This window comes from Heptranchias perlo, chromosome 1 (assembly GCF_035084215.1).
Source record: "Heptranchias perlo isolate sHepPer1 chromosome 1, sHepPer1.hap1, whole genome shotgun sequence".
NCBI classification, from domain to species: Eukaryota; Metazoa; Chordata; class Chondrichthyes; order Hexanchiformes; family Hexanchidae; genus Heptranchias; species Heptranchias perlo.
The window spans coordinates 124,422,076-124,445,286 of record NC_090325.1 but is presented as its reverse complement, the minus strand read 5'-3'; the positions used below and the strand labels follow the sequence as shown (position 1 = coordinate 124,445,286).

Below are 23,211 nucleotides of genomic sequence, written 5' to 3'. Positions count from 1 at the left end.
ATGAAACGCGCCTAAGATCCAGTTACAGCATTGTTTTAATGTAAGGACAACGTATCCATACCCTAATTTCTAAAGTATTCTGAATTTAATTTTCTAGGAACACTGCCTAATGGGTATCAAAGGGACAGTACGTAGAAGTACAGACGGTGATTTTATCCATGCAAATGTCGACATTGATCTTATTATTACAGAAGAGCCAGAAATTGGGAACCTTGAAAAACCAGTGGAAATATTTCATATTATTGAACATTTCTGTCTGGGACGGAGAAGGTTGCACCTCTTTGGAAGGGAAAGCACAATAAGACCTGGTAGGTGACCTTTTTTAATCTCTTTAAAGGGCAATATTTTATTTGTCACTTTAAATTTTAAAAAATATTGTAAACCTTCCTTTGAAGTAATAAATGCGTGCTGCTCCTTTACATAGTCTAAGATATTTAGTGGAAAAAATAAAACTGCAACATATATAGATATTTTATGGGCACTTATGATGGCTTAGTGGATAAACTCAATGTGAAACGCTACTGAGTCAAACAGACCAGAGAGAATCATAGAATGGCTACAGCATGGAAGGAGGCATTTGGCCCATCGAGTCTGTGCTGGCGCTCTGCAAGAGCAATCCAGCTAGTCCCACTCCCCTGCCCTATCCCCATAGCCCTGCAAATTTTTTCCCTTCAAGTATTTATCCAGTTCTCTTTTGAAAGCCACAAATGAATCTGCCTCTACCACCCCCTCAGGCAGTGCATTCCAGATCATAACCACTCGCTGTGTAAAAAAATAGTTTTTCCTCATGTTGCCTTTTTTTTTGCCAATCACCTTAAATCTATGTCCTCTGGTTCTTGACCCTTCTGCCAATGGGAACAGTTTCTCTCTTTCTGCTCTGTCTAGACCCTTCATGATTTTGAATACCTCCATCAAATCTCCTCTCAACCTTCTCTGCTCTAAGGAGAACATGCCCAGCTTCTCCAGACTATCTGCCTAACTGAAGTCCCTCATCCCTAGAATCATTCTAGTAAATCTCTTCTGCAGCCTCTCTTAGGCCTTCACATCCTTCCTAAAGTGCGGTGCCCAGAATTGGACACAGTACTCCAGTTGTGGCCGAACCAGTGGTTCCAGGTTCAGTCCCTGATGTGTTCTGTGTGGTTGATCTCAGCTGGGGCAGCAGTGGTGGTCTTGCATTTGGGCAAAAGATTGGGGTAAAATGTGCCTGTTTTCTCACTGTTGTGCAGCAACACTGCTTGAAGTGCAAGTGCTTTTATCTAATTTGTTCTTGGGCTGCATTTAGTGCCCATTCCTAGTTCTAAAAAAGTGACAGGACTGGACACTAAATGCAGCCCAAGAGCACATAGATTAGTTGAGGACATTGAGTCAACCATGTAGTGTGTAGTCATGTGTAGGCCAGACTTGGTGGTGCGGCAAGTTTCCTTCTGTCCTGCACATTGGAATACACAAATAACAAAGGAGTATAAACAGGGTAGTATTCCAATGTAGTGTCCTTTGATTAAGCACATTTTATACTGGGAAACCAATATATACACAAAGGTACAGAAGTAAGCAATGACGAGTCTAGGTATAAAGAATTTAAGTTTAGAGGATAAGCTAAGGAAGTTGCCTTTGTTTTGTGTGGAAATGATGATTCAAGGTGAGCTAATTCAAGATTATGAAGGATTTGACAAAATTCAAAAGACATGACTTAAGAATTAGGGAGCTAGGGGTAAGAAATCAGGCATAACTTTTTTTTAGCCAATAGGTAATAGATTTGTAGAACAAAGTTGCCTTTGAAGCAGGCTGTTACATGGGGTCAAGAGATGATTAGATGTGATTATTAGAGGAAAGATTGAGGGATATAGTGAGAAGGTGGAGTTGATCAGTTAAAAAGGGATTTTTAGGCCTAATGACCATTCTTGTATTCTAGTTAATAGCTTACACTTTGAAAGATGCAAAATTCTTTACAGTTCCAAATTATAACTAGTTAATAGTTCTGTTCCTATGAAGTAACCAAAATTGTGGTAATAAGGTTGCAGGAACTAGATTTGTGTAAAACAAAATCAAACCTATGAATTCAAAGGCTGACCGCACATTACTGTAGATAATGCCAAATTAAAAATGATTCAAAACCATTCATTGCCAGTCAGATGTTAATGTATTTGCAAACAAAAAACTACTGTTTTGAATATAAAGTTGCTGCACCAGCTGTTAATAATTCCAATATACCAGAGATATTCAGTGTAGAGAGATGCTATTAATTACCATTGTGCTGGTGCTGATTATTCGTTGATGTTAAAGGCTGTTGCTATACAAAGAACAAACTGTTGCCCTGGGGTTTTATAGCCCGTAACATGATAAATACACATAAATTTTAGCTTTATTTGAACAAATATTGGAGGTTGATATATTGCCATAATTGAGGGTCGTAAAACATTTGTTAATAAATTATAATGAAATTTCTCATTGACCTCAAACATTGCAAGAGTTTAAGGGAGTTCATAAACTACTTCAATAAACAATTACAAGACTTGGTACTCATTGAAGCCTGTAAACAATTGTATAATTGATGAAGTAAGTTAAATTCTCTTCCAGATTTATTGTGGTAAAATTTGTAGTCAAGCATTGACTGTTTAGGGCACCGATTTCTCGGAACACAGAAACTAAAATGAAATCAAGTCCTGAGTAATTTTGATTTTTAAACTTGTTTACATCCGACCAGCTTTTCAATTAATAAAATTTACTGTCATTTGTCCTATTGAAATGGGATCTATTTTCCCTCAACTGGGACATGTTTTTAATCAAAGTTTCTCTTAAATCACACTTCCACAATTCATCATTTAATGGGAAATAAGTGAACTTGACCCCAGTTAATGCATTCTGCAGTTGTCTTTCTAACTTAATTGCTAATGTCGTTTCTAGAAATATGAAATTAATAACTACAATTCATTACAAGTATTTACTAAGTTGATCTATGCTTCTAGTTTCAGAATTTTAAAATGCACAGCCTGATTATTATAAAGTGAAATGATATTTTTCAGTGAATTGCTTTCTTCCAATCAGCTGCTGATATCGCACTGGTTTAGTTTATTTCTTTTCTTTAAAAAAATTACATTCCTGGTAAATGTATGAAGTTGTACAGCAAAATATTGTAGCCATTAAATAGTAGAATGAAAAAATTGTCAGTAATAATAAAGGATGCAACTCTGGTAGGAAAATTTGAGATGTGGGTGGCGGAAAAGACTTGAGTTGGGGGGAATTGCTGAGACTTTGTTCAAGACTCAGTGACGCACTCCTGAGACTTGACTGATGTTTATAGACCGAGTGTCACTCATGGTGATGTCATCCAGACCTTTTTTGAGTATTGTACATCCATTTTCTGTGTAGGTGTTTTACAGACAATAAAACCAATTGGTCTGATCTGTTTATAGTGCTCTTGGATAAAGAGCTTGTTTTGAGATGCTCACTATTATAAACCATTTACTGGAGGGGAGTGGCTGATAATCAATAACATTCTGATGCAGAATACATGCCTAAATCAGATTAAAGTCCATCCATTAGTTATAGCTGTATCTTTTAAAGGTCAATTAACTGGATTTTCTTACTTTCCTGGATTTCCTAGTTTTTAAAAATGTTTTTTTTGACTTTGATATTTACTATTGTCTTGAACTTTAATTTTGATTTTGAAATAGATTTGCATTTGTTTCATTTTTTTCTAATTGTTCCTTTTTCCTCCCAATAGGATGGCTCACCGTGGGCCCTAGTCTTACAAACAGTAACTTTAATGCTGAAGCTTACAGCTCATACTTTACTGGTACAAATGTACACCTGACTGGTTGTACAGAGGAGATTGAGAGACTTCGTCCCAAGTCACCACCTCCAAAATCTAAATCTGATCGAGGAGGTGGGGCATCTAGAGGTGGAGGAAGAGGTGGGCCTTCAGCTGGACGTGGGGAGAGGGGAAGAGAAAGAAACAGAGGAAACTTCAGAGGAGAAAGAGGAGGATTCAGAGGTCGAGGAGGTGCCCATAGAGGAGGATTTGCTTCTCGGTGATGACAGTTGTCTGTGGAAGCCTAAAGGTTCATTCGAAATGGCAATGGGAGCAGGATTTCAGAATAACAGTCTGAATTAATTACTGCTCTACTTTTCTACTCTTTTTGATACATACTATTTAACCGTGGAGTAATACATCCATAAGAACAAAACGTACACAGGCAATGTGTACACAGGCAATGGTTGTGCACTCTCGTCATGAAAAACATTTAGTAATGATCGAAGTACACTGTGGTTGCCTTTAAATCTGATATACTGTGTATTCAAGTTGTTTTCCAATTTAAAACTCATTGCAAAGTCTTTTAAAGCTGCAATATCTCAATTCAGTCTTGTAGTGTTTAAAGTTAAGAATTTAAATACAGTGTTTTGACTTAGTTGTTTTTGAAAATATTTGTATTTTTGATGACTTTTACTGGGATACCAGTAAAGGGGTGCTGAATAAAAAGCAGCTTCTCCAAGACCCACTGTGATCAGGTTATACCAGCTGCACACACCTCATGTTCTAACCCTCACTAACATTTGAATGCCCCCCTGCACAGTGCAGATACTAAAATATCTGTGCATGCATAATAATGCTGCCACTTTCAGAGCATCAGCTTGTAAGCAGACTTGCATCCACCAGGAATTAAATTAAGAATGCCTGAATTCATTTCACACAGCCCTTGAAAGAAAAAAACTAAAGCAGAATGTTCTGTTTGTTTTAGAGGATTGCTATAATCCTGCAGTTTTTTACAAAAACTCTGATCCTTTTCTTTTCACTAGCTGATCTCCCCCCTACAATTTTCTGTCAGTTTCAGGGTAATATCCTTCATTGAAAGTGATCCATGTACAGCATTTAGCAAGAAATTGCAGAACAAGTGTACATCTGGTATTGACAAATTGTAGGACACAACTGATCAGTGTAGAGCGGATGACAAAAAAAATTACTGGAAGAGGAATCCCTATAAACTAGTAGCAAGAAGCCATAGGACCATATAAATTACTGAGCAAATGGCTTCAAAAGCTATCAAATTAAATTAACTTTACGTCTTAAGTCATTCACACTGTCGGCAGCAGAAACATGTACATATCTGTTATGTTGATGTCTTTTAGTATCAGTTGAGCTATTTTTTTTAAAAAAGAACAATTCTTTTTGTATTTTTATAACTAAATTGAGACTGAAGATTTTCAGCAACTACACCAGGTTAAAACTGCTATGATGGTCAAACCCATGTGACATCGTAAAGCAGTTGTGAAGAGATGTCACTAAGCCTGAATGGGTTGCCCCATTTTATCCCATCAGCATGCAAAGCTGAAGGATCAGTCTGTATAGGCAACCTCAGGCCCCCTTTACTTAAGAAAAAACTGATTAATATGAATTTTGATGTGCTTTGTTTCCAAGGGTGCTTTGTGTATTGTGGAATTATTAACTTTGTCATTTAAATTGCTGCTTTAAAAGTACACCACAGGTGAATTTTGGTAAATTAAATATTGTATTTAAATTCTTTACAAGTACTGGGGTGAATCTATGGAGTATTACAGCTTTAAATGCATGCTTTAAATATGTAGTTTGTGATGAACTGTAACTCCATATAATCTAACCAGATAAAATTGTGTTTTACTGCACTGATGTACCGGATATATTGCAGATTATTTTTTTAATGTGTTCAGGTACTTAACAGATTTTGTTCAGTGATGTTACAGGTGGCAAATACTTATTTAGTGCATGTTTTTAAAAGACTGAATAAATTAATTTTTTTCAAAAAATGAAATCTAATTATATTTGCACACGGAGCTCACTGGCTTTGGTCCAGTAACCATAAAGTTCATAGAAATTGAATACAATAGTCACCTCATAAGTAATAGGAGCAGGAGTAGGCCATAATGCCCTCGGGCCTGCTCCGCCACTCAATAAGACCATGGCTGATCTCAGTCTGAACTGCCCATTCAAAAAATATTTCTAACCAGTTATTGTTAGCATGTTCAGAAATTGTCTAAATACTAATTCTTTTATTCATAAATATTCACAAGCAAATAGGAAAATCTGCCATTTGAGCAGAAAACTCACCCAAGCACATTGTCCTTTTAAGAATTTTGCCCTCTCCCACTCAGCTCCTTTTGGGCATGTAGAAACATAGAAAATAGGAGCAAGAGTAGGCCATTCATCCCTTTGGGCCTGCTCCGCCATTCGAAATGATCATGGCTGATCGTCTGACTCAGTACCCTGTTCCTGTTTTTTCCCCATATCCTTTGATCCCTTTAGCATTAAGAAATATATCTATCTCCTTGAATGCATCTAATGACTTGGCCTCCACTTCCTTCTGTGGTGGAGAATTCCACAGGTTGAGTGAAGAAATTTCTCCTCATCTCGGTTCTAAATGGAATACCCCGTATCCTGAGACTGTGACCCCTGGTTCTGGACTCCCCAGCCATCGGGAACATCCTCCCTGCATCTAGTCTGTCTAGTCCTGTTAGAATTTGATATGTTTCGATAAGATCACCTCTCATCTAAACTCTAGTGAATATAGGCCTAGTCGACCCAATCTCTCCTCATGCGTCAGTCCTGCCATCCCAGGAATCAGTTTGGCAAACCTTCGTTGCACTCCCTCAATGGCAAGGACATCCTTCCTTAGATAAGGAGACCAAAACTGCACACAGTACTCCAGATGTGGTCTCACCAAGGCCCTGTACAACTGCAGTAAGACATCCCTGCTCCTGTACTCAAATTCTCTTACAATGAAGGCCAACATACCATTCGCCTTCCTAACTGCTTGCTGCACCTGAATGCTCGCTTTCAGCGACTGGTGTACAAAGACACCCAGGTCTCGTTGCACTTCCCCTTTTCCCAATCTATCACCATTCAGATAATCTGCCTTTCTGTTTTTACAACCAAAGTGGATAACCTCACATTTATCCACATTATACTGCATCTGCCATGTTCTTGCCCACGGACCCAACTTGTCTAAATCACATTGGAGCCTCTTTGCATCCTCCTCACAACTCACATTCCACCCCAGCTTTGTGTTGTCTGCAAACTTGGATTTTTTTTTTTATTCGTTCACGGGATGTGGGCGTCGCTGGCGAGGCCAGCATTTATTGCCCATCCCTAATTGCCCTTGAGAAGGTGGTGGTGAGCCGCCTTCTTGAACCGCTGCAGTCCGTGTGGTGACAGTTCTCCCACAGTGCTGTTAGGAAGGGAGTTCCAGGATTTTGACCCAGCGACAATGAAGGAACGGCGATATATTTCCAAGTCGAGATGGTGTGTGACTTGGAGGGGAACGTGCAGATGGTGTTGTTCCCATGTACTTGCTGCTCTTGTCCTTCTTGGTGGTCGAGGTCGGGGGTTTGGGAGGTGCTGTCGAAGAAGCCTTGGCGAGTTGCTGCAGTGTATCCTGTGGATGGTGCACACTGCAGCCACAGTGTGCCGGTGGTGAAGGGAGTGAATGTTTAGGGTGGTGGATGGGGTGCCAATCAAGCGGGCTGCTTTATCTTGGATGGTGTCGAGCTTCTTGAGTGTTGTTGGAGCTGTACTCATCCAGGCAAGTGGAGAGTATTCCATCACACTCCTGATATGTTACATTTAGTTCCCTCATCCAAATCATTGATATATATTGTGAATAGTTGGGGCCCAAGCACTGATCCCTGCGGTACCCCACTAGTCACTGCCTGCCACCCGGAAAAAGACCCGTTTATTCCTACTCTCTGTTTCCTGTCTGTCAACCAATTCTGAATCCATGTCAGTATATTCCCCCCAATCCCATGTGCTTTAATTTTGCACACTAACCTCTTGTGTGGGACCTTATCAAAAGCCTTCTGAAAATCCAAGTGCCCCACATCCACTAGTTCTCACCTATCCTACTAGTTACATCTTCGAAAAACTCCAGTAGATTTGTTAAGCATGATTTCCCTTTCATAAACCCATGCTGACTTTGTCCAATCCTGTTAATGCCTTCCAAGTAATCTGTTATCGCATCTTTTATAATAGACTCTAGCATTTACCCCACTACTGATGTTAGGCTAACTGGTCTGTAATTCCCTGCTTTTTCTCTCCTTTTTTAAATAGTGGGGTTATATTTGCCACCCCCCCAATCTGTAGGAACTGTTCCAGAGTCTAGAATTTTGGAAGATGATCACCAATGCATCCACTATTTCCAGGGCCACTTCTTTCAGTTCTCTTTCTCCTTTCATCACCAGCAATCTCATCTGTTGTTTGGAAAATGAAGTTCCACCAAAAATGTGTTAAATTTTCTATCTGCTGTGCACTCTTTATTTGGACATCCCCATTCTGAGACATCATCACATCTACAGCTGCATAGTTCTACCATTAGATGGAGATTCAGAAGCTGCAGATCCCCACACTAATGCATCCTGAGGGAAATTCACTTTGTCCCGACTCTGGGAAAAGCCATTAAAAACAACTTACATTTATGCAGCACCTTTCATGACCTCAGTGTTTTACAGCCAATTTTGAAATGTTGTCACTGTTGTAATATAGGAAACACAGCAGCCAATTCGTGCACAGCAACTCTCTCAAACGACAAATGACCAGATAATCTGTTTTAGGTGTTGAGGGATAAATGTTGGCCAGGGGACCTCGATGATACTGTACAGCAGAAGGCCATTCAGACTATTGTGCCTGTGCCGGCTCTTTGAAAGTCCCACACCCCAGCTTTTTCCCCGTAACCCTGCAAATTAGTCCTCTTCAAGTACATGTCCAATTGCCTGTTGAAACTTCCCTGCACTTCTTCGAATAGTGCACTGGGATCTTTTACATCCACCTGAGAAGGCAGACGGTGCTTCGATTTAACATTTCATCCAAAAGATGGGACCTGTGACAGTACACCACTCCCTCAGTGGAGTGTCAGCCTAGAATATGTGCTCAAGTCTCTGGAGGGACTTGAAGCCACAACCTTCTGGCTCAAAAGTGAGAGTGCTACCACTGAGCCACAGCTGACCCCTTAACCATTGAAGATCCACTAGTATACAGTGGAATCTCCATTGTCTGCCTTTCCAATAGTCTGCCAGAACTTCCACAAGGCAAAGTTTATGTAAGACATTAAATGTAGCTATGGCTAGCACCAATATCTTCCAACCACAGAGCCCAAGACAGTTTCAATTCAGTTCTTTTTTAAATATACTTGCCTTCATTACTATACCTAGGCTATTGCTGTACCATATGTGTAAAACCAAAATATGTGTATTCTCCGGATCATCTGACAATTTCTAAAATCCACTACAGAGTGGGGGTTTTCTTGCATTCTTATATAGTGGAGGTCGCACTGTATATTTTTGTCACTTTTTAGTTTCTGGTTTTATGTATTCAAGTAAAAACATGTCGAAGTATTTCAAAAGTTTGAATGCTGTCTTGCTTCCATGTTTTTGTTTACAGTTTTTAGGCAACTGAAGCTCATTTTGGTTTGGTTCCTGTCAGTTCATCCCGGACTTCTAATCGGCCCACCTCCTGATTGTAAGACTTGCATTGAGCTCTGTGGGTGCTGATGTTGACCTCTGTCAGAACAGTCACTAAAGGATCCATGCCAATTATGAACTTGGTCTCAAATCAACTAATAACAATGCCCATCAGGTTGTCAGGACATCTTTCAGTCTCATTAAAAACCTCATTTTGTTCAGTCCTTCACGAGTGCAGGTGCTGATGGTATACAAGAAGAAACCACTGATTCCTCTGCATGTTTGTTGCTGGAAAGACCTCATAACTTTAGTTCACAAGACTGATACTTAAATCTAGCAGAGCAAAGAGATTGAATCACGTAATTCCCTAGCAAGGATTAAGAGAATTTGCATGTTTTGCAATGATTTTTTTGGACCATTTTTTTCACACAGGACTTGGAATAAAGTTGCATTCAAGGGTTGAATTTTTAAAGCAAAATGTATTCACACGATTTTTAAAACACAATGGCACTGAGAAGAAAAGTGATTAAAATGCTAATGAGTTAGGCTTTAAAATTGTATGCCCCCAAAAACTAAACAAGCAATTCATTAGCATGTCCTAAAAATTGCTGAATACCTCACGCCTATTGTGCTATAAACACGGAAATTCAAAAAAAAGCATAGAACCAGACTTGTGGAGAGTTAATTTTTTAAAAAACAGAAAAGCTGCATGGTCACATTTATGCCATGGTCAGGAGGAGAATGCCGGAAATAGTTAAAGTTGCAAAAGTGTAGAAAGTATCCCAAGACCCTTCACAGGGACATACGGAGAAAAAACTGACATCGAGCCAAAGAAAGGGATATAAGGAGGGTGACCAAAAGATTAGACTAAAAGGTGTTTTTTAATGAAGGTCTTAAAGGAAGAGAGGGAGGTGGAGATGGAAGGATTTAGGGAGGGAATTCCAGAGAATGACTTAGGTGGTTGAAGGCAGCAAGGATAGGGGCAATGGGGTGAGAAGGATTTGGTGTTGGATTGGATAGGATATGGGCAGCAGAATTTTGATTGAGCTAATGTTTATGGAGGGTGGAGGATGGGAGACTATCCATGAGAGCATTGGAATAGTCAAGTCTGGTTTTATGTATTCAAGTAAAAACATGTGCCCCACAGAGAACTGAAAGAAGTGGCCCTGGAAATAGTGGATGCATTGGTGATCATCTTCCAAAATTCTAGACTCTGGAACAGTTCCTACAGATTGGGGGGGTGGCAAATGTAACCCCACTATTTAAAAAAGGAGAGAAAAAGCAGGGAATTACAGACCAGTTAGCCTAACATCAGTAGTGGGGTAAATGCTAGAGTCTATTATAAAAGATGCGATAACAGATTACTTGGAAGGCATTAACGGGATTGGACAAAGTCAGCATGGGTTTATGAAAGGGAAATCATGCTTAACAAATCTACTGGAGTTTTTCGAAGATGTAACTAGTAGGATAGGTGAGGGTTTCAGGAGGAGACGGATAGGGGGGAGGTGGGTAATAGACAGTTTTTCTGATGGGGAGGGTATGGGACTGGAAGCTCAGCTCGGAGTCGAATAAGATACCAAGCTTGCAAACAAACTGGTTTAGCCTGAAACAAAGGTTGGAGAGGATGGTGGAGTTGGTGGCTATGGTATAAGAGTTTGTACCGGGGGCTGAAGACAACGGCTTTGGTCTTCCCATCGTTTAGCTGATGGAAATTCTGTCTTATCCAAGAATGGATATCAGTCAAGCCCTAACCAAAATCATGAATAACATTTCCTGTAATTGGGACCATAGTGCATTATCCTTCCTCAGCCACACCATTCACCTGAGGAAGGAGGAAGCCTCCGAAAGCTTGTGGAATTTAAAATAAATTTGTTGGACTATAACTTGGTGTTGTAAAATTGTTTACAATTCTACAGCTTTTGAAATGGTTGACCACTTTGTCTTTTTATGATGTCAACATTCAGTTGTTTCTCGGAATATTATCCATGAGGGCAACAATTTGGGCTTAGTTTATCTGTCCCACTTTCTGTTCCAGTCATACTTTGATATACTTTTGTTTGTATTTGGGGATTGACAAAAGAAAAAAGAATGCTAGTATAGGTATGGTTTTCTTCAATCTTTATAAATGTAATCCAATCTTGCACAAAGTTCCTGCCAATCTATCCCATGAGAATTCTCTGACCTGAAGCTCTAAATTTTTGAACTTAGAAGATATGAATGTTTTATTACTTGTGTGATGCACTAATGAACTTGTTGCATCTTCTAGTTAAGAACTGAGGATGTGTCCAGACAAGGCACTATATTTAGCTGTATTAGGCTCAAAAAGTACTCATGTGAATTTTTTTAAAACAAAGAATGAGCTACATTTCCATGCAGTTATCGTTGATAATGGGCAGAAAATTTAACTCAATGTACCTATGTGACTTCTCCTACTCCTCCCCTCAAATATGGTGATTAATTCTGTTTGTATATAGTCAAAACTTCATCTACAAAGAATGAGGAGGGCCATAATTGAAGTAGGTAATGTATTTATGTATGAACAATAATAACTTGCATTTATATAGCGCCATTAATGTTGTAAAACATCACAAAGTGCTTCACAGGAGCATTATCAAACAAAATTTGACACCGAGCCACATAAGATAATATTAGGACAGGTGACCAAAAGTTTGGTCACAAAAAGTAGGTTTTGAGGAGAGCCTTAAAGGAGGAAAAGTAGAGAAGCGGAGAGGTTTGGTGGGGGGGGGGGGAATTCCAGAGTTTAGGGCTTAGACAGCTGAAGACACAGCTGCCAACGGTGCACACAAGGAACACAATTATTTACGAGAAGTATTCAAGATACGCACGTTGGCCTAGATTTAGATTGGGAGGCCATGAGGCTGAGGTTAGAAATATGCCTTAAGCTGCACCATGCATTTATTAGCTTACATGCACAGTTTGTAAAGCTGCAGGCCCTAATCAAAAGTTAATCCAGAAAAGATTATTTTAATGAATTTTATTTGACCATATCTGCAACTTTTGAATTTAACTAAAATGGGACATTGGAAAAACTGGACTAAGTTCAAGGACAGGATTACAGATAACTAAGTTATAAAATACAGAGCAATCATTCTGTTGGCTAGGATGGGATACCATTCGTAGCAGTTTCACAATTTCATGTAGGGACAGAAACGTGCATGGTGGCTATGTGTTGTACCATATTTGAATTGAGAAAGTTTTCTATTTTAAAAAAAAATAAGCATTTAATGCCAGTATTTTGTTTAAAACGAATCAGTACATTTATAATTCCAAAAACACTCTCTCCCTGCTTTGGTTACTTCAGTTATATTGTATTCAAACTAAGTTCTTAACACAAACTACTCAACATTTTACTTGAAACAGTCAATATGTCAAAAGAAATGTTAGTTTTACTTTTTTGGTAGTGTACAAATTGAGTAGATACACCAAATATTATTCAATCTCTCTCCCTCTCTCTCTTTTCCCCCCTTCCCACCCCCTACCCCTCCACCATTTAAGAATTTTATTTGTGGTTTTAAGTTTGCAAAGTTTTTATACTTTTTCTTTTGCTACCAGTGCCACCTTGAAATAAAAACAGAAAATACTGGAAAAGCTCAGCAAGTGAGGCAGCATCTGTGGAGAAAGAAACAGAGTTAACATTTCAGGTCGAAGACCTTTCAGACCATCTTGAGTAGTGGCCCACTTAAGTCTGCCCTAATTGAACCAACTTTGACTGATCCTACTGCTAGCCAATGCCAATCCTACTAGCCAGTTCCTGGTTTTAACACTTGTTTCAAGTGCCACAGTTACTTCCCAGTATTTGACCAGATACCCGTTTGTCTTCCACCACAAAGTACAAGACTTCCTTTATTAAGGTGGAATCTACCCTCGTCCCTTGCCCTCGGGTGTCTCAGTGCCTTAATTCTGGCACTTATACAGATACCAAGGTTAATTCAACATGACTATAGGCGAGGGAGCCTTTGGTTTTGACTAGGTTGACCAAGACAAATAGCTAATTTACAGAATGAGGCACACTCTTTCCCCCATCTTTTCTAAGGAAAAGAGTGAGGATGAAAAGGAAGATGGTGAGATAGAAGAAAAGGACTACTAATTCAATGCCGTGAAGATGAAGGAAGAGGAAAAGCACGTAGGATGTCATATTGGAGCTTGAGAGGAACACGAAGGAGGTTTAGAGAAGCAATGACCCATTGCAATATTGTTAAAATAGGGATTGTGACTGAGAGAGATTGGAGACTGGAAGTGAGAAATTGCACATTGGATGTTAGATGTTTTATGTTCAGGAGTCAGAGAAGTAGCAGACGAGACTGCCCGGATATGGAATATCTAAATCTTCCGCGAAGCAAAGCACAGAATATTCATCCGTTCTCCCATTTCCAATGTTCAATTGTAGCTGGGTGTCCTGCAGACAAACATCCCCTCTCCTTTCCCACCACAGTAGCACAAGAATCATTGTGCATTGTGGAATATGTAATCATGTTAATCTATGCTTATCCCAATAATATGTTTATCCAGCCCATAAGAGTGATAAGGAGGTGAAAAGAAAATATATGCAGAAATAGTAGAGAGAAAAAATTCTACCATGACTAGGTGGTCTTGGTCTTTAGCATTTCAATGGTAAACTAAGCCTTAGTTTGTATGTAACCTTCTGAAAAGTTTTATAGGTGTCAAGGTGAAATAAGGTAAAAAAATTAAGTCAAGATGAATCTGGCAGCCAGATTGTATTGTTAAAGAGATTTAAAGCAGCTGTGACCCTTAATAAGAAGAAAACATTGTGCAAGTCTGAAAACTCAGCTTGCACAGCAGGTCACAAATAAATGTTAACAAATCTGCTTTTGTGGAAAGACAGCAGTCACTGAGCCTTTGCCTATATATTAAGTTCTTAATTTTTGTGGAGTTTGATAATTGTCGCTTTGAAATTAAAAGCTCAAGAATAAAAACAATCCCTCTCCTCCCCACAAAATAATTGAAAGCTTTTGTCCATGTGGAAAATGAGTTTACCCAGTGCATCAGAGGTTTATAATAAATCTCTGCTCCATTCAAGTGCTGTATTGAACTTTTGCTAGTTGTGAAATTACTTATCATAATTTTCTTGCTTTTTAAACAATAATTAAATAAATATTGTAAAGCAATTGCATTTGTGTTGTTCCATTTCAGAGAGTGCACATTGCACAATTTCTGCGGTCACTGCATGTAACAAAGTTTTCAAAAATTCCAGACAGTAATCTTGGAAGCAGTCTTTTTTTTACTTTAAGCCCTTACTTCCTCAGAAGCAATACAGGTTACATCAAACATTATCCTGGATTGATACCCATTCTGATTTTCTCTGATGTCTCCTGAGGAGCCATGAATTTTGTGTCCTTTGAAATTTGTTAGGGGTTTTAGAACATAAGGGGGTAATATTATGAGTTTGTGCTCCCAGTGAGCAGTACAGACTCATCAAATTACCCCTATAAAGTACGTGAGAATAAGCCACTCACCCATGGAGCCACCTCCTTCCACTGAACAATTTACAATTTAAGATATCATGGATTTACCGTGACTAAGTATACCTTTGTGAAGGAGGCGAAAACTAGTAAATGCCAAAGAAGCCAATACTCTGAAATTTTTATCCAAATCCTAAAGTTAGTCAAACAAAAGCTCCAGGATATCATGTATATTGATTCACCTATCTGGTTGCATTCAACAAATAACATTTCTATGTTCTAAAAGAATTGGAATGATAGTTTCCCATTGGGACCAACTATATCATCAACCCTTCAATGCCTTTTATGATGAGAAAGACAAAAGGAAAACAGGCTCCAGATCTTACCTACTTCAAGGTAGTCACAGTATGTACCTCAGAAAGATCACAAGACCTGCACGAGCCCATCTTGTACGGTTATAATAGATTGTTCTTGAGTATACATAGTTGGGGACTCTGCAGCCATAAAAGACTTCCTGCTTTACATGTTACAATGATGTGACCATGTTATTCTCCAGAATCTGGACTTTAACCTAGTTATTAGTCAATAAAAACCTTTTTACTTTTGAAAAGTTGTTCCTACCTCTAAAATGCACAGGAAAGTCGAAGAATAAAGATAAATATTTTGAACTTATAAAATAAAGTATGAATGAAATAGAATAGGTAGATTAGAGTGAGTTAGTTTGAAAAAAGAGTAATATTAAAATATGTAAAAGGACTGAGAGAGTAGGGAAGTAGAGAAAATAGGAATAAAAACAGGCAAAACATGGACACCATCCCCTCTGGAGCTTACCTCAAAATACCCTACAGTGATTATATAGAGAGAAAAATGTAAGGATGATTTTTTATAAATTGTAGCACTACCATTCTGAGATGACTAACTTTCCCCATAGCCCTACAAATGCTCCCCCTTCAAGTATTTATCAAATTCCCTTTTGAAAATTATTATTGAATCTGCTTCCACCACCCTTTCAGGCCGTGTATTCCATATCATCATAACATCAAATTTTGAACAAAATTCTCTGGGGAGGGGGTGGGGGAGGAGAAGGCTAACATGAATATAAATGGTACTTAGAGTTAAATATAGCTTAGAATAAACATTTTGAAGGATGATTGTTTGCATGTGCTGGACGCAGCTGTACTATCGAGGCAGCAGACACAAGTGGTTAAGAAGCTGAAGCACAATGAGAGGGACTATTGTCTTCATATCCAACTCAGTGGGACAAGAAACCGTTTATTTATCCTGATAAAGTACAGGATAATCCTCTTTCACTTTTGCTTTAAACAGACTGTTGTGCTATGTTAAATTATACAAAGAAATGCACATGGTTTGACTGTGAATAGACTTTACAGTGAAAGCTACAGCTGCTTTCAGTCTGCCTTTTCAGCTCTAAGGGTGTTTGAAAGGAATAAGCTATTACAGCGCTGTAGTTTGATATTTATTATTTAATTCTCAGCTGTAGGGAAGCAATTTATAAAGAAATGTCCGTACATTTTTTTTCTATATACACACCATTAATATTTTAGAATTGAAGCCTGTTGGAAAATTCAGTTGTCACTTGCTAACTGTGATCATTGGGCTATCTTGAGATTTTGTAGTGTTGACAAAAGAGCACTGAAGGATCTTTGGATACAAATTACTTTTTTCATTAGATGCTAATAATCTAATGGTTGAAGCCACAAAAACTGCTGTGGCCCACTGCCAGCCCATGCTTGTCCCCCTCTGGGGTCGGCCACCTCCTCCGCCAGGCCCAACCTGCCGCTGACTCAAGAGTAGGAGCTAGTCAATTTCCTGCCCTCCCAAAACCGGTGAGCTACAGCGGGGCACCAGTTTGGCCCCTGCCGCTCGTTGGCCACAATCAAATAAAGCCCGATCCTGAAAACAATTCCAGCCTCCAGACATGGGCTTCGGGCGGGCGACGCGGCTGCTCCACCAGCTTCACACCTGTTTTGGGTGGAAGTTGAAAACGCCTCACCAGTGACCAGTGAGAGGAGGTCCGAGATTCCCTGCCTCTGCTGTAGAACCTGGGAATTAGATCTCACAGGACTTGCTTACAAATGGAGATTGTTGTCCAAGTAGGTTAACGTACGAGTAAATTGTGTCTGTGCAAAATATACTGAAATGAGTGTGGAGGAATCCACTACCCAGATCTATCCATGATGTGGAGATGCCGGTGATGGACTGGGGTTGACAATTGTAAACAATTTTACAACACCAAGTTATAGTCCAGCAATTTTATTTTAAATTCACAAGCTTTCGGAGGATACCTCCTTCCTCCTTTCCACATCGTTCATCTGAGGAAGGAGGTAGCCTCCGAAAGCTTGTGAATTTAAAATAAAATTGCTGGACTATAACTTGGTGTTGTAAAATTGTTTACAGATCTATCCAGTCATGGAAGAATTGTTCACTGCATTTTGGTATACCAAGAAGAAAGTGGCAACTCCTTTGACCTCTCAGTGGCTCAGGTCATAGGAGAAAGTGATAGTCCTTCCAGAAAGTGGGGGTGGGAAGAAGCAGGATCCAAGTAGTTAAGTCTGTGGGCTTCACTGAGAGTTTCCTTTTCCATTGCGCCTGCTTTGATGACTCACTTTCTGTACCAGAGCTTCTAAAATGGCCTTTTTCCTCAACTGATGTTTTTTCTCCACAGTGAGTAATGTGGCCTTTGACAGTGTGCCCCTCTTCTTGCATAGGAAGATAGGCCATTTAGCCCCTTGAGCCTGTTCTGCCATTCAATGAGATCATGGCTGATTTGTGACCTAACTCCATATACCCTTAGCCTCATATCCCTTAATACCTTTGGTTAACAAAAATCTATCAATCTCAGATTTAAAATTAACAATTGAGTTAGCATCAACTGCTATTTGCATAGGAGTGTTCCAAACTTCTACCACCCTTTGTGTGTAGAAGTGTTTCCTAACTTCACTCCTGAAAGACCTGGCTCTAATTTTTAGGCTATGTCCCCTAGTCCTAGACTCCCCAACCAGCAGAAATAGTTTCTATCTATCTACCCTATCAGTTCCCCTTAATATCTTGAAAACTTTGATCAATTCACCCCTTAATCTTCTAAATTCCAGGAATATAACCCTAATCTTGCCTCGTAATTTAACCCTTGAAGTCCAGTTATCATTCCAGTAAATCTATGCTGCACTCCCTCCAAGGCCAATATATCCTTCCTAATGTGCGGTGCCCAGAACTGAACACAGTGCTCCAGGTGCGGTCTAACCAGGGCTTTGTATAGTTGTAGCATAACTTCTAACCCCTTGTATTCTAGTCCTCTAGACATAAAGGCCAGCATTCCATTAGCCTTTTTGATTATTTTTTGTACCTGTCCATGACGTTTTAATAATCTTTGTACATGGACCCCTAAGTCTCTTTGGACCTCCACTGTTTTGATCTTTTCACCATTTAGAAAGCTGTCTTATCTATCCATTTTAGGTCCAAAGCGGATGACCTCACACTTGCCTACATTGAAATCCATTTGCCGCAATTTTGCCCATTCACTTAATCTATTAATATCTCTCTGTAATTTTATGCTTCCATCTACACTGCTTACAATGCTACCTATCTTCGGGTCGTCGACAAACTTGGATATGTGGCACTCTATCCCGTCATCTAAGTCATTAATAAGTACAGTGAATAGTTGAGGCCCCAACACAGATCCCTGTGGGATACCATTAGTCACATCCTGCCAATTTGAGTACCTGCCCATTATCCCTACTCTCTGTCTCCCGCCACTCAGCCAATTTCCTAACCAGATCAATAATTTGCCCTCAATTGCATGAGCTTCAACTTTAGCTAGCAGTCTCTTATGAGGGACTTTATCAAATATCTTCTGGAAGTCCATATAAGCAACATCCATAGTCATTCCCCTGTCCACTATTTTAGTCACCTCTTCAAAAAATTCAATCAGGTTCATCAGGTATGACCTGGCCTTTACAAATCCACGCTGGCTCTCTCTGATCAGCTGAAAATGTTCAAGGTGTTCAGTCACTCTATCCTTAATAATAGACTCTAGTAATTTACCGACAACAGATGTTGGGCTAACTGGTCTATAATTCCATGGTTTCCCTCTCGCCTTTCTTAAATGGCGAGTGACATGTCTAATTTTCCAATCTAAAGGAATGGCTCCTGAATCAAGAGAACTTTGGAAGATTATAGTTAGGGCAGCTGCAATGTTCTGACCTACTTCCTTTAAAACCCTGGGATGGAAACCATCTGGTCCTGGGGATTTGTCACTCTTTAGTGCTATTAGTTTCTTCATTACTGTTAATTTGTTTACGTTAATTATGGTGAGTCCCCATCCCTGATTCAAGACTAGTTACCTTGGGGGGTCCGGCATGCTATCCTTTTCCTCTACTGTAAATGCTGATGTAAAGTAATTATTTAACATGTCGGCCATTTCCATATTTTCATTTACAATATCACCATTATCAGTTTTTAAGGGGCCCACATTGCTCTCGACCATCCTCTTTTTCCTAATATAATTGTAAAATGTTTTATGTTGATTTTGATATCCCTTGCAAGTTTCTTTACATGCTCCCTTTTTGTAGCTCTTCCTATCTGTTTTGCCACCCTTTGCTGTTCTTTGTATTTCTCTCAGTTGCCAGGATCTGTGCTATTCTTTGCATTTTTGTTTACTTTTTCTTTTAGTTTTATGTAGTAACTTACTTCTATCGTCAGCCAAGGCTGGGTTTTTTTGGCAAGTAGAGCTCTTGCCCCTTAGGGATATAAACTGGTTCTGTATCATGTTAAATTCTTTTTTAAACACCTCCCACTGATCTTCTGTAATTTTTCCCATTAACTCATTTGCCCAGTTTACTGTGGACAGTCTCTGTCTCATTGCGTTGAAGTCGGCCTTACCTAAATTTAGAATGTTAGTAGCTGATACGGGTTTCTCTCTTTCAAACACAACGTTGAATTCGATCATATTATGATCGCTATTTGATAAATGTTCATGCACCGTTAGGCTGTTAACTAAATCTGGTTCATTACTCATTATTAAATCTAATATGGCCTGCCCCCTTGTTGGTTCTAGGACATATTGTTGCAGAAAGCTTCCTGAACACAATCAAGAAATTCGCTACCTTTCTGACATGAGCTCATCTGCTTATCCCAATCTATATGAAAGTTAAAATTCCCCCAATAAAACCACTCTGCCTTTGCTACATGCTTGTCTAATCATTGCATTTATACATTCTGCCACTTCACAACTGCTACTAGGCAGCCTATACACAACTCCCACTACAGTCTTAAATCCTTTTCTATTTCTTAATTCTACCCATAAAGTCTCTACTGCCTGCTTACCTCTCATTATATCCTCCCTTATCATTGAAGTAATTTCATCCTTACTAAGGCTACTCCTCCCCCTCTACCAGTCTCCCTATCCTTCCTATAGACCTTATGACCTGGTATATTCAGTTTCTAGTCCTGACTATCTTGCAGTCACGTCTCAGTAATGGCTACCATGTCGTACCCTCTAAGTTGAATTTGGGCCTGAAATTCATTCAATTTGTTCCTTAAACTCTGTGCGTTTGTGTAAAGATCGCTTATTTGGGCCACCCTCCCTTACCTGTCCTGCTCTAATGTTGTTTTTCTCATGCATTTTTTATCTCTCTCTCCTGATTTAATTACTTTACATCTTTTAGTTTTCCCTTTACCTGTAGTGCCTAAAGCATAATTTCTGACTATCAGTCTACTCTCTTCCTTTTTGTTTGTTTTAGAATTATTATTTATGCTACCTTTTCCACCTGAGCCCTCCCCCACATTTACTAATTTAAAGTCCTTGTGACCGTCCTATTTATCCTATCTGCTAAAACCCTGGTCCCAGCCCAATTCAGGTGGAGCCCGTCCGAACGGTACAGTTCCTTCCTGTCCTAGTATTGGTGCCAGTGCAATGATGACAGGTTTCCCTTGTTCTCATCTTCCACCCCTTCAAGCTCCGTATTTGTTAGATTATCTTTTGCCAACTCAAACATGGTCCCACCGCCAAGCACATTAACCACCACCCCCCCCCACCCCACCCCATGCTTTCTGGATGGACTGTTCACTCCGGAATAGCCTTCTTCATACTTGCATCAGTCCAGCTTCCAACAGCTGCACTGTTAGCACTTTCCCAGGCAGGTGCAACACCTGTCTATTCACATTTTCTCACTCCACTATCCAGACCCCCAAACATTCCTTTCATGTGAAACAACACTTTACATTTACTTCTTCCAATCTAGTATATTGTATCTGCTGCTCATGCTGGTGTCTCCTCTATAGTGAGGAGATTAAACACAGATTAGGATACCACTTTGCTGAACAGCTCCATTCTGTCTGCGAGTGTGACCCTAATCTCCTTTTGGTTCATCACCTAATTTCCCTCTCCCATTCCCTCTCTTACAGCTCCATCTTCAGCCTCCTACACTGCTCCAATGAAACTCAATCCAAGCTCCAGGAGCAGTGTCTCATCTTTCTCCTGGGCACCCTGCAACTCTCTGAGTTGAAAATTCATAGAATCATTGAAAGGTTACAGCATGGAAGGAGGCCAGTCGGCCCATCGAGTCCACACCGGCTCTATGCAAGAGCAATCCAGCCAGTCCCACTCCCCCGCCCTATCCCCGTAGCCCTGCACATTTTTTACTTCCAAGTACTTATCCAGTTCCCTTTTGAAGGCCATAATTGACTCTGCCTCCTCTTGCCAGACTGGGCCTGCGGCAGGTGGTGAGCAAACCAACACGAGGGAAAAACCTACTTGACCTCGTCCTCACCAATCTATCTGTCGCAGATGCATCTGCCCATGACAGTATTGGCAGGAGTGACCATCGCACTTGTGGAGACAGATCTAGCAGCTCAAAACTGGGCATCCATGAGGCGCTTTGGGCCATCAGCAGCAGCAGAATTGTATTCCAGCACAATCTGTAACGTCATGGCCCGGCATATTCCTCACTCTACCAAGCCAAGGGATCAATGAGGAATGTAGAAGTGCATGCCAGGAGCAGCAGCAGGCGTACCTAAAACTGAGGTGCCAACGCAGTGAAGCTACAACATAGGACTACATGCATGCTAAACAGCGGAAGCAATATGCTATAGACAGAGCTAAGCAATTAAACAACCAACGGATCAGATCAAAGCTCTGCAGTCCTGTCACATCCAGTTATGAATGGTGGTGGACAATTAGACAACTAACGGGAGGGGGAGGCTCCATGAACATCCCCATGCTCAATGATGGCAGAGTACAGCACGTGAGTGCAAAAGAAAAGGCTGAAGTGGTTGCAACCATCCTCAGCAAGAAGTGCCGAGTGGATGATCCATCTTGGCCTCCTCCCGAAATCCCCACCATCTACAGGATGCACTGTAGCAACTCGCCAAGGCTTCTTCGACAGCACCTCCCAAACACGTGACCTCTACCACCTAGAAGGACAAGGGCAGCAGGCACATGGGAACACCACCACCTGCATGTTCCCCTCCAAGTCACACACTATTCTGACTGAGAAATGTATTGCTAGTCCTTCTTCGTCGCTGGGTCAAAATCCTGGAACTCCCTACCTATCAGCTCCATGCGAGAACCTTCACCACACGGACTGCAGCGGTTCAAGAAGACAGCTCATCACCACCTTCTCAAGGGCAATTAGGGATAAGCAATAAATGCTGGCCTTGCCAGTGACACCCACATCCCATGAACGAAAAAAAAAACATCCCCTCGGGCAGTGCATTCCAGATCCTAACCACTCGCTGTGTAAAAAAGTTTTTCCTCATGTCACCTTTGGTTTTTTTGCCAACCACCTTAAATCTATGCCCTCTGGTTCTTGACCCCTCTGCCAATGGGAACAGTTTCTCTCTATCTACTCTGTCTAGACCCTTCATGATTTTGAATACATCTATCAGTCTCTGTTCCAAGGAGAACAACCCCAGCTTCTCCAGTCTATCCATGAAGCTGAAGTCCTTCATCTCTGGAATCATTCTCGTAAATCTCTTCTGCACCCTCTCTAAGGTCTTCACATCTTGACTTTAGTAACTTCAAATAATTGTTATATCCCGCATTTTCTTTTCGGCAGACGATGCAGAGTGGGTGTCCAGGGGAGGGCTGACAATTCAAGTGTGGACCCTTCATTCAGTGTTCAGTTCCATTTGCAACCCCCCAGATAATGAAGCTGTCTGTGCCTGCATGCAGCAAGACCTGGACAACATCCAGGCTTGGGCTGATAAGTGGCAAGTAACATTCGCGCCAGACAAGTGCCAGGCAATGACCATCTCCAACAAGAGAGAGTCTAACCACCTCCCCTTGAAATTCAACAGCATTACCATTGCTGAATCCCCCACCATCAAC

General features: G+C 40.3%; 1 protein-coding gene across 1 annotated transcript in view; it reads left to right on the top strand.

The window, feature by feature from the left end:
- Positions 1-5,778, top strand: part of mettl14 (methyltransferase 14, N6-adenosine-methyltransferase non-catalytic subunit) — a 68,494-nt gene extending 62,716 nt beyond the window's left edge. Inside the window, exons 10-11 of the mRNA XM_067990924.1 lie at positions 98-308; positions 3,725-5,778. Coding sequence (XP_067847025.1) covers positions 98-308; positions 3,725-4,035 — 522 coding nt within the window. The 3' untranslated portion in view covers positions 4,036-5,778. The remainder of the gene's footprint in view (positions 1-97; positions 309-3,724) is intronic.
- The last annotated feature ends 17,433 nt before the right edge of the window (positions 5,779-23,211 follow it).